Here is a 17,601-nt window from a genome sequence, read left to right as displayed (position 1 = left end):
CATCTATGTGTAGCCATTCATCCACATTTGAACAGAGTGGACAGTGAAATCCTGTAAATACAGACTGATAAGGAAGAAAATCAAAAAATCAAACCTGCTTTAAAACCCAGCAACACAACTGTAGATGTATAACTTTACAACAGCAACACTGCTTTAACAAAAAAGCAAGACCTATTTGACATCAAAACAAAAAATTTTACTAATCGCTCTCGCTGTACTTTGATGCCACACACAGAATGGTCTGTGCAGTGCTGCTTCAGTCAAACACCTATTGTGTTTTCTTAGGAGACGCACAACAGTTCTTCTGTGGCTTTATAGGTAATATTTTCACGTACACAATTTAGCAAAATCATACAATATTGTGTCTAATATAAACCACAATATTAACTTCTTATGATTGAATTGTTGTAAATAAATATTACATTTAGAACTGGTCAGTGCTCAAAAAATGCTGGGAAATCTCTTCATGTAGCCCCACAAGAGTGATTATTGATAAACTGTCTGAAAAAAGAAAGTCGTGTTTTAGAGAAGAAAAAAAATCACCCACTGACTTTCAAAGCTGCTAACGACTTTCTACTTCGAGGATCTTGATAGAAATGTAGTTGAGTGAAAAGTACAATATTTGTCTTTCAAATGTAGTGAAGTTAAAGTCATAAGTTCCCAGAAAAAATAATACTCAAGTAAAGTGGGGGATAGAGCGGGAGTGTATTAGAGAGATTCAACATGAAAATCATGGAAAAGGAAAAATTGAGGTCTCTATTAAAAAACAAACATGCAACAGCATAATGTGAGCTGTCAGAAAAATCAACTTATTTGATCATGGCATTTATATATTGAGGCATATGACGTCAAATGTAGTGAAGTTAAAGTCATAAGTTTAAAGAAAAAATAATACTCAAGTAAAGTACAGATACTCAAAAAGTGTACTTAAGTACAATACTCAAGTAAATGTACTTAGTTACTGTCCGCCTCTGCATGTCATAGATTATTATAAGAAACTTTCTTTTTTATGACAGATATAGTTTAACTGCTTCATTTTGCTTAATTTGAACTTGTTTGTGGTCTCAATTTTTCCTCCCGTGAGTTTGTGTTTTAAAAAAAAAAGCCCTCTAAACCTTAAGCAAGTACAGCCATGTTATCGGGGAGGCTCAAATGAAGTGGAAAACACTCCAAATCTATAGGGACGTGACAGCCAGTGTTTGCGTGTGTGTTTTCTTCAAGCTTCAGAACTGTTTGAGCACTTGTAGAGTGGGTTGGAGAAAGAGAGCTTGCTTTCCTTTGAGATGGAGACCTGAATAGCACACACAAGCAAAGATGAAAAAATGAAAACCACTGACTCTATCCATTTATAAAGAGCAATTCTTCAGCACGGGATCGTTATGATGAGACATTATGACAGACATTTCTTTCATTATGATTTGTTGGTTGCTTTCTCTCCTCTGGTACCTTTTATAATGTATTGCTTAAGCAGAAGATTAAAGTATTACTTAAGTCCTCTGGTCCCAAGCCTCGGTCAAATCATTGCATATCAAAACTATAACTGCAGGCAGTAAAAATGAGTACAGAGCAATAAAAAATGTCCACAGATTTCATTGTACATCACCGGTATGTCTTTTAAAACTAAACGTGTGTTTGATGTGGAACTGAATAATCACTATGTTAATTATGACAAGCTGAGTTTCATACCTTTGGATCCTCTCTCCACGGATAAACGCTGATGTTTAGTCGAGGATGTACTGGCCACCTGGGTCTAACGTCAAGAGAGGGCAGCTGAAATAAGAATTACACAGTAATCTTGTTTAATAAAATGACAGCTATAGGAACAACAACAATAATAATAATAATACTTTAATATATAATCTTTCCAAAGTTCACAAGCAAATCACATTAGCATAATAAGTGACTAGAATTAAAAAAATCAAATAATTCTGAAAATCAGTAATTGTTTTCAAAACACTAGGGTTCCTACTGCATTACATTTTTGAATTAGCTCACTCACATGAATGCATAACAGCAAAATATGGAGAAATCTCAGTTAGCCATTAAAATATGCCAGACTTCTCTAAAAACTACCCCTTACTGCACAGGAGAGTGAAAATTACTGTGTGCTGCATACAAAATACAGCGAGTTTAGCACTGAGTGCTAAATGTACACATGCTCACACCAACACAAACGCACAAACTTAAGCTTGCGGTCGCCAAAAGGGGGGGGGGGGGGGGATAGAGCGGGAGTGTATTAGAGAGATTCAACATGAAAATCATGGAAAAGGAAAAATTGAGGTCTCTATTAAAAAACAAACATGCAACAGCATAATGTGAGCTGTCAGAAAAATCAACTTATTTGATCATGGCATTTATATATTGAGGCATATGACGGACCTTTTTCTGAGAGTCAAAGGTTGAGCAATCCAACTCTTCATTATCAATAAGACTGGAGTCTCTGTTCAGTCAAGAACAATGCAGTCAATACCCGTACATTTTATAGACACTTTCCGAATATGTAGTAACACTTTGAATGTGAATAGACTTACTTTAGTGAATGTCTCCTTTGAAATAACAAGAACAAAATGACTCCAGTTGCAATGACCACCAGGATCAAAGCTACATTTAATCCAACACTGACAGCTGCAGAGTTGACAATTACACACATATTTTGTTGCTTATCTCAGCATGGAAAATAGTATATTTATATTCAAATAACTGCATGCGCATATACTCACCAATCCAATAACCTAGTTTACTATCTGGTATCACAGGTGTTGTGGAAGCGGTTGTGAAAAAAGGTTTTTCTTTGATATGGCAACGATTACCAATCCACTGTGATGGACAACTAGAGAAAGACAGAGAAAAACAACATTGTATTGCAGAAACACGCACACACTGACTTTGAATGGCAGAGATAATTCATAAAGGAATGCTGGCTCCTCAACTTTCCAAAAAATAAATAAATAAATGAAAACTTCTGTAATGAGAAAAAGACATGCATTCTCCCTTTCTCTTACTTTCTCCTTATGTTTTCTTTTCCTTTTCTTGCATGTGGGGAAGATCTTTTCACATAAAGAATGTCCTTAAGCTAGTCTGCAATCAACCTCATGCACACGCAGATACACTAGTGTCTGTGAACAAGAGACTTAAAGGGGTCATAGGAGGCCCATTTTCCACAAGTTGATATGATTATTTAGGGTCTTAATGAAAAGTCTGTAACATAGTTTGGTTAAAATTTCTCAATGGTAGTGTAAAAAACTAATTTTTTACCTTGTCAAAAACAGCTCTTTTCAGAGAACGCAGTTTTGTAGCATTTTCCTTTAAATGTTAATGAGCTCTGCTGACCCCGCCCCTTTCTTCCGAGCTGCCCTCAGAGAGACTGTTTACTTCAGCCGCATTCATCGTGAAACTTGCTAATAAGCACATTATTAGGAAAGGCGTTTTGCAAAGATTTATTTAAAAAAACCTTACATTCACTTCTTCTGTGGGTGAAGCTGGATCACGAATGATTTGTGCGAACATAGATGCATTTATGTGGATCGGGGGTGCATTCTCTTCAGAAACAGACATAATCCACCGCGTCTTCAGCGGCTCAGATGTCGAGAGTAAATGACGACTGCTATGTTCATTATTACATCCAACAACAGAACACCTCAATCGCTTAGGAGTCATTCTTGTCTACATCTGCTCAGGCGGTGAAACAATGGCGGACTGATGACAGCTCACTCAGGCAATAGTATATATCTCCACTCAGGGCGGGTCTAAGGTAAGACACCAGTCCAGTCTGTGCTGAAACGCTACTGTCAGGACTCAGGCATCTGAGATCGGCTCGATTTGAGAAAGGGGTAAACATTTGAGCAGATAAAAAAAAAACACTGGGTGGATTTTTATCATTATAGGGTGGTTGTGTACACACACAGCCAACACACATTGAAAAATGGGGGGGGGGGGGGAGGTAATTCAAACAGAGAAAGATTGTGTTTCTTGGCACAAGCAGAACAGTAATTACAGAAAGCCTGCTTTGGCAGTCTGCTGAAAAGTACATGCTTTAACTGAGAGTCAGGGTAGTGATACTCTTAACTCGCTCACATTTCAATGTGATATTCGGTTGGCACTGTAGGATAGCATGAATAATTCAATGCAAAGATCTCCAACAGGGTCTTATCACCTGCCTGACCATGACCGACAGGTGAAGGTGGGGATTTTTTTTACCCAGGTAAAACTGAAAGGAGGTTTTAGGTCAGACTTTTAGGTAACTTTTAGGTAAGACTTTTTCTGTAGCCAAACAAAAATCAAAGTGTGGGGGGGGGGGAGGTAATTCAAACAGAGAAAGATTGTGTTTCTTGGCACAAGCAGAACAGTAATTACAGAAAGCCTGCTTTGGCAGTCTGCTGAAAAGTACATGCTTTAACTGAGAGTCAGGGTAGTGATACTCGCTCACATTTCAATGTGATATTCGGTTGGCACTGTAGGATAGCATGAATAATTCAATGCAAAGATCTCCAACAGGGTCTTGTCACCTGCCTGACCATGACCGACAGGTGAAGGTGGGGATTTTTTTTACCCAGGTAAAACTGAAAGGAGGTTTTAGGTCAGAGACTTTTAACAAACACCTTCTGTAGCCAAACAAAAATCATAATATATTTGTCCTCCATAATAACAAACATATACTGTGCATTAATCTGTATTAGCAGCTATAATATATTACAATATTATGTTAAAAGGCATGAGTACAAGAGAAATGAACAGTAAGATCTTTTCAGCCTCTTTAACTAGTTGCTTTAAATGGATGGCTTCTGTTATAAAGATGAATACTCTATTTTAAAAAGAGTCAGTATTTGATTATTAATATTTTGTGTGTACTATTGTGCTTGAGAAACTCACACGCACACTGGTCCGTTTTCCTTTACTGCACACCTCCCTCCATTGAGACAGTACCCAATGGGACACTCTGAAAAATAAAGCACATCCACATATAATAATGACTTATGGTAACATCATCATAATAACTGAATGATAAAATGCGATAAGGACCTAATTTCACACCATTAATTAACATAGATTAAGCGCTACTTTCGTAGTGGTTAAAGTTATGGGCTTGCAGCTAAAGGGTGCAGGTTCCAACTCAGTCAGGGGCAACCCTTAACAAGAGAGTCTCCATTAATGATGTGTCCTTGACCAAGGCACTTCACCCCTACAGTACTCCTGGGCCACAGCTCCTTTAATCTGAAGATTGCAGGGATAGTTCCCTGAAGAAAACACCCACGTAATGTGAAGTAATATATTATGTAACTCCAAAAAAGTCACTTTAATTTGACGTGTTTTATGTTGTTCATCAATTTTTAAGCTATAAATTTAAACTTTCATTTAGGGAATTAAGTCAGAGAAGTACAAACTGATCTTGTTTTTGTCTATTCCTTTCTTCTCATCCTCTCTCACATTGTCTGATGAACAGTCATTATGATTTTTGTCCTTTATTTTTTCCAACAATTGACGTATTAAATTGATAAAAAGTGACAGTAAAGCACAACTGTTTTTTAACATTGATAATAAGAAATCTTGAGCACAAAATCAGCATATTACAGGAATAAATTATTATTTAAAATAAATTAATTTATTTACTTGTATTTTAAGTTGTAATATTTCATGACATTACCGTTTTTACTGTAATGTTCACCCCATACTTTTGAATGGTAGTGTATACTTACCACGATTGGTTGTTTGTATTTGTTGCCAAGCATTAAATTGCTAATACGAATGATTAATTTCACTTGCAAGTCAAATTATCAGCTGTTAAAAAAAACTATTAAGTTATATAAGAAAGGGAGATACAAGTTCAAATATGTCTATCACGAGAGAGTGGCATTCCAGAAGAAACTCATATACACCTAGGATGGCTTGAGGGTGAGTAAATCTTTGGGCAAACTATCCCTTTAAACTTGTCATTGATCTTTAAATTTTCCACAACTTTCTGATACAGCCAGATTAATACATTTAAACACTTGCAAACACACAATCACCAAAAATTTTAAGGGAGAGAGTAACTGAGTGCAGAAAATTAATATAATAAACAGTAATTAAATAATAAACAAAAAATACAAGAGTGATATTTCCCCTTTAAATAAAAAAGTGAGATGAATGAATGTGTTCATTTTACCATAGCAGCTGGACTCATCAGACTCAAAAGGTGGGCAGTCAACAATATTGTCACATCGACTCTGATACGCTACACAGTCTGCTGTCGCCTCACACACTAGTTCTCCATCACATATCTTAACAGCTGCAGAGACGGAGACAGAGAATTTCATCTGTTTGTTTTACAGCTATGATGTACTACAATGTATATTAAACAGATTTGTGCTTGGGTCTTACGGCATCCATATTCGTCTTCTCCATCTGGGCAGTCTAAACCCGTATCGCAGAGCAGCAGCGCTGGAATACAGCTGTTGTTCATGCAGCGGTACTCTCCCATCTCACACCCTGTTTGAGGAGACATAGTGCCAGGTACCACACTCGCACACATCTCCTCATCTGAGCTGTCCAGACAGTCCTCCTCACCATCACAGTACCAACTCAGTGGTATACACTCAAACAGATACAAACACTGGAAGTGCTCCTTGTGGCATGTTTGTGGGATGGGGGTCACTGGACCTGCACATACACAGAAACAAAATGGTAAACCCAGTTTCAATTCAGGATGAGAAATTAATCAGAAGCAATCAGTGATTCTGTACCTTCAACAAGACATTGTCTAGAGAAAGAGATGTCATCCACAGCAATGTCAGTCCACTGGTCTGCTCCCACTTCTGCCTGAATGATCACTCTGAAGGGTGATGCATTTGATAAGATCACATTAGCATAATGCCAGTTGTCTCCATGGTTTCCGCATGTTGCCCACATTAGCAGGGGTGTTCCACTGCGGCCCACAGTATACACCTGCAATATAGTACCCAGAATTCATTTTGCAGCTTTCAAGAGGTGCTTTAAAGGGGACATTGGATGCAAAATTCCCTTTTACATGGTGTTTGCATATAAATATGTCTTAGCAGTGTGTGGACACAACCACCCTACAATGATAAAAATTCTTTCACTTCTTTTTTTTTTTTAATCCCCATTTTCTCTGTGCTCATGCAGCTGTAGTGACAACAATGTCTTGTTAGCAATGCAGGTGTTTTGTAGCTGGATGTAAAAGTGAACATAAGAGTCTTCATTTTCTCCTGACATCAGAGCCACTGAGGACGAGTGGATTCGTTTTGTTTTTGATTGTAACGCATCACCGAATGCACAAAAAATGGAAGAGAGAGGTGGGGTGAGCAGTAGCTCATTATCATTTAACATAAAGAGACATGCACCGAAACGGGTCGCTGTGAACAGAGTTGTTTTTGACAAGGTAAAAAGGGTGTTGTTTTATGTGACCATTGAGGAATTTTAACCAAAGTATGTTATAGACATTTCATGAAGATTCTAAAGAATCATACAAGCTTGTGGAAAATGGGAATTCGATGTCCCCTTTAAAGCTCAGTTTTCTCAATATAAAATAAAGGCAGTGGAAGAAATTTCACTGAACTCCTGCACAGTTGGCTGCAAAACTTTTTACTTTTAAAATATTACTCATTTTATTACTCATATTTACTTTATGACTGATATCTAGCAGACAGCAGTGCTCCAGTATGCTAATTTTTGTGAGTAAAATACTGTCACATAGTGCAAAGGGAAGAAGTTAATATACACAGCAGCTCATTTTTTTTTATAATGTTACAATAAATGTCTATTTCCAAAAAATGCTGTTCTCTTGAACCACCTAGTTGTCTCGCTTTTCACACAAATTTAAATAAATAAATAAATGAATAAAGCTGCACAACTGTTTTTAACACTGATAATTATAAAATCCCCTTTAAAGCTCAGTTTTCTCAATATAAAATAAAGGCAGTGGAAGAAATTTCACTGAACTCCTGCACAGTTGGCTGCAAAACTTTTTACTTTTAAAATATTACTCATTTTATTACTCATATTTACTTTATGACTGATATCTAGCAGACAGCAGTGCTCCAGTATGCTAATTTTTGTGAGTAAAATACTGTCACATAGTGCAAAGGGAAGAAGTTAATATACACAGCAGCTCATTTTTTTTTATAATGTTACAATAAATGTCTATTTCCAAAAAATGCTGTTCTCTTGAACCACCTAGTTGTCTCGCTTTTCACACAAATTTAAATAAATAAATAAATGAATAAAGCTGCACAACTGTTTTTAACACTGATAATTATTTTAAAAAAAATGCTTCTTGAGCACCAAATATGCATATTAGAAGGATTTCTGAAAGGTCGTGTGACACTGAAGACTGGAAATTCAGCTTTTCCATCACAGGAAAATATACAGAATTAAATTAAAAAACAGCTACTGTAAATTGAAAGAATATTTCACAATATTACAGTTTTACTGTATTTTGATTAAATAAATGTAGCCTTGGTAAGCATAAGAGACTTTTCCAAAAAACATGAAATAAAAATACATACGCTAAACTTTTGAATGGTATGGTTAGAACTTATGTAATAGATGTTGTGTGTATTTCAAAATTGATTTGTATTAAAGTGCATTATTATCTCACCTTCAATGTACCCATGTGATGTGAGCCGTACATGTGGAACCAAAAGCGCAGATGACACATACCGACACTCGCAGGAAACTCCAGCTGGCTTATTAATCTGGCGATATCTCCTTCTGTCTGTGCACTGGAGTTCACATACAGGTAGCCCCCTCCTCCATCTGAAAGAGTAATCCAAATGTCATCTTCACTGCATTAAATATTGCCTGCTAAATGAGTTAGAATATGTAAATGAATTTGAGAAAAACACATTAGCATGTTGCGTTTTTACATAAAAAATTACCCAGGAGTTAAAAAAATTAAATATTTCACAAGCATAAAACACTATAGCATAAAACCTATGACATGCATTAACAAAAACAGATTGGGTGAATTTTCATTTTGCATAGACTTCAATACTTTTACACCACTACACCCCTACAAATATTAGAAACATGTCAAAAATGAGATTATATTATTATAGTATTATAGTATTATAGAGCTTGTAACAACAAACATTATTAGATTTCACTGCATGACTCCTCCACCACTTCACTCAAAAAGAGATGTGCAGCAATTTCCTTGACTCTTTGTTTGGCTTGAAAAATCAATAGTAGGTTCAGTAAATCGATCACCTTTTAGAGGGCAGACTCATTTTCACAATTAAAATAATGTACACTTAACCATTTCACTGAGAGACACTGATCTTTCAGCAGAACGGGACATGAGTACATGAGGGGCAGAAATCCAGATCTTAATTAAACCCATTGATGAAGTAACTGGAAAATGGCTTTTGGTGATGGATTTTTCTGAGCTTCAACCCTTGGGTTTTTAAATCATGCAACAAATTATTAGATGATTCAGATGGCTGACTTCAATTTTAGAGAAACTGCATCCCATATTCATGGGAAACTTGTACAAAATTGCTATTTTGTCCTCAGATATTTACATAAAGTAGAAGGGCTTGGACTTAGATTCATATGTGGTTGTCTGGATTCAGAATCTGGTATTATCAAGCTATCTGTTTCACTGTTAAAGGGAGGTAAGAAGAGTCACTGTCCAGGCAATACAATCTGTGTGATCCAAAGGGACTTTCAGATCTCAGGCAGTCAGAAAGACACACTCATTATGACATAATAAACTTAATATTTAGCTTTTAGCACTTAGCAATGCACATTTTCTAATAACTTAAAGCAAACTAATGATTTCCATTATGTTACTTTTTAGTGATTATATGTGTGTGTTTAATATTCAAATTTGTATTACCCAGGTGATTCAAGGTCATTGTGAAGTTTAGGTTTTACTAACTGGGGCTGTGGTCAGCTGATGGTCCTGTCCCATTAAGCATTCTGCCATAGCCTATCTCCCAATCAAAGTCATCGTGAGGATCCTGAGACAGCGGACAGGTCTGCCAATGGTCGCTGAGCATATCAAAATTACAAGCTCCTGGAACATTCACTAAAAGACCACATGAACAGATGAGATATTAGCTCCATAGATATTGTATTAATATCTATTTTGTATTTACATTGTATCTATATTGTATTAATAGTCAAGAATTTCAAGTTTAGTGCAGATGTACTTACTGCAGTCCATCTCATCAGACTCATCAGAACAGTCAGCTTTACCATCACACTCCAAATGATACTCTATACAGTCTCCATTATTACACACAAAATCTGTAACAGCAGGGCATGATCCAGGATGCACAGCTCCTGAAATACAAGGACACTCTTTCAGTCTCACTGATCTGAAACAGCATAATAATAAAAAAAGGTAACCTAATAACAAAAATGATCATCTAACAGTGAAAAGATGTGAAATCCAAATGATGTGTGACGTATGATCATATTCAACATCATTGCTCAAAATAGCAATAAAACCATCCATTTTTTAGTATGAATAGCTTCAAATTCATCGAATGTAACATGACAGCAAATTAAGATCATTCAGGCTGAAATATGTCCGGTTTAATTCTCAGAAATTTTGAGTTATAATGCCATGGGGGTGAAAAGTCTAGGAATTTAGGAATAGAAATTCCTTCCAAAGCACATATTCACTCAAAGAAATAGGTTGTAAAAAATGGATTTCATTGCTCTGCTTCTCTTCACGGTTTGATAGAGCTAATTTATTTACACTGTAGCACTGATCCAAGTTATACAGCCTATTATATTACAGACAGCTGTGAGTAACTGTAGTTTAGTTGAATTATTTATTGGGTGTGGTGAAACTTGCTGTACATTTCAAAACCAAAAAAGGGTCATGTCCCTACACCTAAAATATATGTGTCATGTGACACGTCACGCGGTTGAGGAAGCACGCAGGAGTCACGAGTAAACGAGAACTGTCTTTAATCAAGGAAACACAGGAGATAATCCACAATAGGCACTTGAGCCAACACACGTAGAGAATGAGTAAACCTGACAAACACAAACTGAACACATTATACAGGGGATGATTGGGGAACACAGGTGACATCAATGGCACATAATCAAACTAAACGAGGACAGGAACATGACCAAATAAGGAAACACAGGAAGAACTATGGGGGGCAAAACAGGTCCAAAAGTCTGACAATATGATAAAGTCACAAATGTTAATTTCTAATGAAAACCATTGCATTTACTTAAAAAAAAACTATGAATTAAACTTTGATCACATATTGTTTCATATCTCTGCTTTACACACAGTCTCACTGAACGATCCAAAAGCTCAAGTGTAATTACTGTGATTTAGAAGTGCCAGAATGCAAATTAAATCTGACATTTTCCATGTCAAGCCAGTGAACCAAAAGAGGAACTTATTCTGACTTTCGTTTTGTTCCCCGATGGCTTTTCAAAATTAGCAAATCAATTCTCATCCAATTAGATGGCGGTACTGCTTTCCATCAGGCACTGCTGAGCACAACCCTCATAGCCCTGAGCCGGTCAAGCTTATGCATGAACGTTAAGCAAAATAGACTCATGGGAAATAAATGTGGAGATGAGAACTGGAGGCATTGTTGCTTCCCTCTGAGCATCACTGCTCGAACTAGTCAAACTCTCCTGCAGCTTTCACTTGTTCATAGAGCACGTCTCAAGCTTACATTGGCATTTATGCTCACATCAGCTTAGCTAGTCAGATATCAAATTTAAGCTTGTTTAAAGCTATATTAACAAGAAGAATGGAAATCAATTGGCCTGAATGAAAAAAAAAGAACATTTACGTGGTGCACAGTCAATGAACAGCAGGTCGTCCAGAGCCGCTCCACCACTCACGTCTTGTGTTTGAACGGCTTCAAATATGAGAATAAAGTTCCTCAGGCACTTCAGAGATACTTCTGCTCTTCTCCATTCCCTTTGCATCTGCCGCTCTGTCCACACCTCCCTCAGCTCATTTTCTGTCTATTCAACACATATGCAGAAAAGGCAAAATACATATAGCTTTTGCTAATTCATTTATACATGTTTATTATACACATATATATTTTTTAAATGAGCCCTAATAACAGCAAACAGAAAATGCCAACAATCCAATGATCCAATCAATTCCCACTGGACAAAATCAAGCCCCATCCTACATTTTGTCCCATTCAAGAAGCCGTTTCATTTGGGTATATGTCACAGTAGGCAAAAAAGACAATCACATTTGTGTTTCATACTAAGTCAAAACATGTTTTTTCCCCACTTTCTTTAACATTTTTCATAATTCTGTAGTTAGGCTACATTTATCACCTCCCAATGCTCCTCCCCCGTTCTCACAGGAAGACCTTATTGCACATAATCCCTCTTGAGGTATGTTTCATATCACAAACTTGAAGTGCTAAATGGTTTATCTCAGCTAAGAAACACACATAACACAGCACTGAAAAGTCATGTAAGAACATGTTTCAGCAAGTAACACTAGTTTCAGCTTATGTCAACAGAGCTATAAAGACCTCCACAGTTTCCCTGATTTAAGCAATATATTCCAGTTGCACCTTATGTTTGCTCCATTTGGTAAGATCTAGTCATGTACCTTAACGAAGAGCCGGATGATTCCTGTGGCTTTCTCAGAAATATAGTACCAGAAGGTGAGTTTACATATGGCACTAGACTGCTTCCACACAGAACTTCTCATGTGAGCTTTATCACCCTTCAATCCAACAGGAGTGGCTACCAGATATACAAAGTGGCCTGTGTAGGGAGAGACTGACATTAATAATACCCATGTAATACCTTTTATATCATCAACAAAATGTATCATGGAACAGGTGAGGTGGTAGAGGTGCTCAAACCTACATTCTGGCAGCATTAGTCAAGATTTAATGCCACAAACTTCACACACTTTTGTAAGTTTGGCTGGGTCACTTTCAGAAGAACTCATTTTAGCAGACTGATAAAAATCTGCATGCCCGCACTCCTGAAAGTTGTATAGTGCAAACTCCACCTCTTCCATTGGTTAGGAAAATAAAGCAAGGATTTGTGGGCATTATCAGTCTAAAAGGCATGCATGCATTAATATTTCAAATATTCACTGAAAACAGTACACTAAACAAGCAAGTTTAGTAATGTAGTATTGTTTCATTTTATTTAAATTTTTTTAATGTAACATAATTTTGGATGCACTAATCCTATTCTGGCATACAACGAAATTAAAAGTCTAGTTATTCTGAAAATTACAAACAGATGAACTCAAACAGGGATGAAGCTAAACTGAAATCATGCATGCTATTTGAGTCAGAAATAATAGATATATGGGACTGCCAATTGGTGATCTATAGGTCTCTGCTAAAACTTCTGACTGTCATCAAGCATGGCTTTCCCACTTACTGTATCTTTCACAGGATTTTGAGACTCATACAGTTCTGTTGATGCTAGAAAACCTTGCTTATGAAAGGATATACACAGAATCTCAAGCACACAACTACTTTATTAATAACAAATACCTTGCTGAGATAAAGTGAAGCAGAGCACCAAATCAATAAAGGAGGCTACACTGAAGAGATGGGGCCTTGAAATCATAAAACCATGTCTAAGACTGGCAAGACTTCATAGCTTGCATGAGAAATTTTCATTTTTATTGCACCAGACTGGGTGTATTAATAAAAAGAAGGGGTATTTCTAAAAGCAAGTCTGGGAGGAGCCTGATCAGTCCTGTCAAATATTATCATATATAGCAGTCACTGAGCCACCACAGTGACAATTCTTTCATTATTTCATCAATTCATTATGACTCGATAGGCAGGTGAATTGTGAAATGTATAAATTAAAGGGCCATATGTTAAACAACAAAAATTAACTTGCTGAATTACTGATACAGTAGTTAGTTCAAGTATCATCCCATTCCCACAACCTCAGATGATGATCAAACATCTCCACATAAATAAAGTATCTTATTTCAAACATCTAAGTAGCAGGTGCAGGATGTACTGCAATTACCATTATGAATGCTCTGTTATTTATGAAGTAGTGTTTAGAACACTGTTTGAGTAAATATACTTATTTATAGATCAGGAGTGTTTGCTTTCTATCTGTTTAAGTCATGTCAATGTGCAGACACGTTATTTACAATATGCTTCTTATGTGGGTGAGAAGGTTAGGCCTCCACGTGAGATCCATTCATTTTTGTTGTACATATGCATTGGCATATAGTCTTACCGCCTTCATTTTTAAGGGTGTGATCATGAGAGGGTCTGATCATATGAATGGAGCCAACACCATGAGCCCAACTAAAGGTGTCTGCCGGGCTGCTTTTCCAACCACTGTGGCCATGTTCAAATGAGCAGGATGTCCCACAATCCAATTCATCAGTTCCATCTCCACAGTCATCAGTGAAGTCACATTTCTGCTCTCGTTTGTAGCAATTGCCATTGCTACACCATAGAGAACCTGGTGGACAGGATCCTGCAAAAACACACACATAGAATGCATAAAAACAGATGATTGTAACAGATCGGCCAGGCTCCACCACCACCCAATCACAACGATCCCTCTCACCTGAGTTCTGAGCACCTGCACCTGTCACCAATCAAGCACCTCATTACCAGCCTGCATAAAAGCACACACCTCAGACACCCTCACTGTCCGGTCTCGTATACATGTAGAGGACTCAATGACTTTGCTACTACTTCCATTTGAATACTTCCTGCTTTACTTACCTCTTGTGTTCCTCCTAGTGTCACCTCGTCTCCTAGTTCCCGGATTGCTGAGGTGTGTGCTCCTCCTGCCTGCATTCCAGCTCCTGTACAGCCAAAGACCTGGAATACACTGCTCATCATACCCTTCGAACTATTCCCTCACCATCACATCCTCTGAACCCTATCCCAGTACTCTCTGTGACCCCAATAAACCTATTTGATATAAACTAACCTGTTGTGTCAGACCTCTTCCGTTACAATGATGTTTTCAATTGTAATTTATCCCTGTGATGCAAATCTGAATTTTCAGCATGCAGACATTACTCCATTCTTCAGTGTCAAGTGATCCTTCAGAAATCATTCCAATATGCTGATTTGATTTCTAATCAATGTTAAAAAATAGTTCTGCTGCTTTATATTCTTGTGGAAACAGTGTGTTCTTTCAGGATTCTTAACTTTAAATGAACAGCATTTAATTGAAACAGAAACAAATATAAAATTATAAATGTTTGCTATCAATTCTGATTAATTGAATGCATCTTTGCTGATTGAAATTAATTTCTTAAATCTTACCAAGTTTTTGAACATATTTAATATTTTACTTCTTTATATTTTATGTACTTAAGTCATAATTAGCATTATAAATCTATGAACTCTAATGCATAGCAATTGATTCTGCCTGCAAGATATAATGTATACTCGTATCTTGTTTCGAGGAATAGATACTTTTTTACAGTTTCCCTACAAATCTTTTTTCTATCCTTATTATCCTGAATATGCTATTAGAAAACAATTATGCTGGGAAAAAAAGGTTGTTCATTGTCAATAGTGAAGCTCATAGATTGATTATGCATTTGTGAAGCATTGTTACATAGTTGCATTTACACTGATAGCACTGCATGCATATATGGCACCGTTAGTACAACTGTACCTGGAAGTAACAAGTGTGGAGTGGAGTCTGTCTCAAATCTGCTGCTAAGAATACAGCCTGATGAGAATGTGACGTCATCCAGGCAGATGTGGACTCTGGTATTACGGCCCACCTTGCCTTCAAACATAATGCGGAAGTTGTCAGTAGATAAGATAGGCAGTTCCTGTCTTCTCCAGTAGTTGCCTTGATTACCAGTAAGGCTGAGTAAGAGTGAGTGGTTGGAGTTTGTAGACATGTACACTTTCAGAGTGCCAATGCCGCCACCAGACATGTGGACATAAAATACCATCTTGGAAATCAGACAAAAAGAAAGAATACTTCATCAATAATATCACAGGAGCAAGAGTGCTATTATATGCAAATATACCACAATCACAGCAGTGCTGATGTTTAGACCAACAGTACGATTACTAGTTTAATATGATTTATTCAACAGTTAATACTGATGAACTTACATTTTAGATACAATATTCCCAAATAGTTAGTCTATTTCTGCACAGCCAACATAGATGGCTTCAAGTCAGAACCAAACTTTGAACACATCCATGCCTTCAATTAATCAGTTAAACGTTCTCATAAAGACATTTATGCATTTCTGCTGGTTTCAGTCATTTAGATAATCTGTCAATGTAATACTATATTCCAATCCAAAAAATATTTAGACTAATTCCAGCTAAATTCCAGACTCCGTCTACAGCTGTACCAATAATACACTTCAGCTAAACTAGCGAATCTGCTAAGATAGTTTGCCATGACAGTGTCTCTTTGGAAGAGAGTCTTGAAAGGTTTCTCTTTTATTGATTGATTTTGCTTGTCATGGTGGCTGATATTCTTCTTTCGTTTCTGTATGTATGTGTAAATGACTCCTGTCAGTGTTTGACTGACTGGTGAATTAGTGGAAGAGTCTGACCTTTTAGGATCAGACAATTGATTCTGTCACACACAAATTTGCTATAATTTCACTAACCATATGACTCAAAATATAAAAACAACAACAAAAAACGCGTATGTTCCTAATTGTAATTTACAATTTTAAAAACATCTAACCAAGGCTGACAAGTACACACAAAAACTCCTCCTCTTCAACTGCTTCTTGTGATTGATTGATGCAAGTTGAATGGGAGGACAATGGGAAAATGAGTCTCCACGGGCTAATTATCTCACACACCTCTAAAAAGACGAACACAGTCTGTCAAGTTAGAGGAGATCCAGAAACATGATTGCCTTCACACACAAACTGATGAGAGCTTTGAAAGGTGCTCCTCTTTCTCACACAGACATTTTGTGTGTGTGTGTGTGTGTGTGTTTGACAGGATGATTGAGTGCTGCCAGCTGGCTCAATGACTGAGTGATGTGCTTCACAGTAACAGAGACAAACCGTGGCATTCACTTCCTCCCATTATATTCAGCAAAAGCTATGGATCCAGCAATGCAGGGGAATTAAATATCCTCATTGTGCTAATGATCTAATTGAAAAGATCAATCTATAAAACCTTCCTTAAAACACAAGCATTATTTAAAGAATCCCTCTGTATTGTCAAGGGCCATGAAGCCACCTTGCTGTAGGGAGGTAGAATAAAACTATGTAGAGGTAAAGCTTTTTTGGACTGGTAGATGATCGGCAGCTACATTGTAACATTTTGTGAGGCTACATGCAGTGCTGGGGGATTTTTGACATTCACAGCAGGGACATTACCGAACTGCTGCTGACTCCAATGTTCACTGTTGTGTATACCATTACCTCTTAGTTGAAAAAAAAAACGTTTAAAAGGGGTATTACTATGAAACTGTGAATTAATACCCAACCAATTCCTAATACCCAATACCCAACCAGGGGGAAAAAAGGCCCAGATTTCACATTTGTGTTCTAATATGTAAACCCAGAAACAAATTTGCCATTATCTTTTCAATACAAAAAAGAGTTCAGAGTACTATACATACTATACATAAACATAGTGTGACAACTCTGACAACTCAAAACTTCCTACCCACTTGCAAAGAAAT

General features: G+C 36.9%; 1 protein-coding gene across 1 annotated transcript in view; it reads right to left on the bottom strand.

Moving 5' to 3' along the window:
• Positions 1–988: 988 nt before the first annotated feature.
• LOC107598714 (MAM and LDL-receptor class A domain-containing protein 1-like) overlaps positions 989–17,601 on the bottom strand; it is a 41,395-nt gene continuing 24,782 nt past the window's right edge. Inside the window, 16 exon segments of the mRNA XM_016290123.1 lie at positions 989–1,291; positions 1,687–1,770; positions 2,380–2,440; positions 2,532–2,625; positions 2,733–2,830; positions 4,870–4,936; positions 6,143–6,265; positions 6,358–6,636; positions 6,720–6,921; positions 8,594–8,751; positions 9,878–10,027; positions 10,156–10,284; positions 11,775–11,952; positions 12,566–12,723; positions 14,188–14,433; positions 15,598–15,886. Coding sequence (XP_016145609.1) covers positions 1,217–1,291; positions 1,687–1,770; positions 2,380–2,440; positions 2,532–2,625; positions 2,733–2,830; positions 4,870–4,936; positions 6,143–6,265; positions 6,358–6,636; positions 6,720–6,921; positions 8,594–8,751; positions 9,878–10,027; positions 10,156–10,284; positions 11,775–11,952; positions 12,566–12,723; positions 14,188–14,433; positions 15,598–15,886 — 2,391 coding nt within the window. The 3' untranslated portion in view covers positions 989–1,216.

The sequence above is a fragment of the Sinocyclocheilus grahami genome, unplaced genomic scaffold (assembly GCF_001515645.1).
Source record: "Sinocyclocheilus grahami isolate Dianchi unplaced genomic scaffold, SAMN03320097.WGS_v1.1 scaffold254.1, whole genome shotgun sequence".
Lineage (NCBI taxonomy): Eukaryota > Metazoa > Chordata > Actinopteri > Cypriniformes > Cyprinidae > Sinocyclocheilus > Sinocyclocheilus grahami.
Note: the sequence above shows the minus strand (reverse complement) of the source record. Positions and strands in the feature narration are given on the sequence as shown.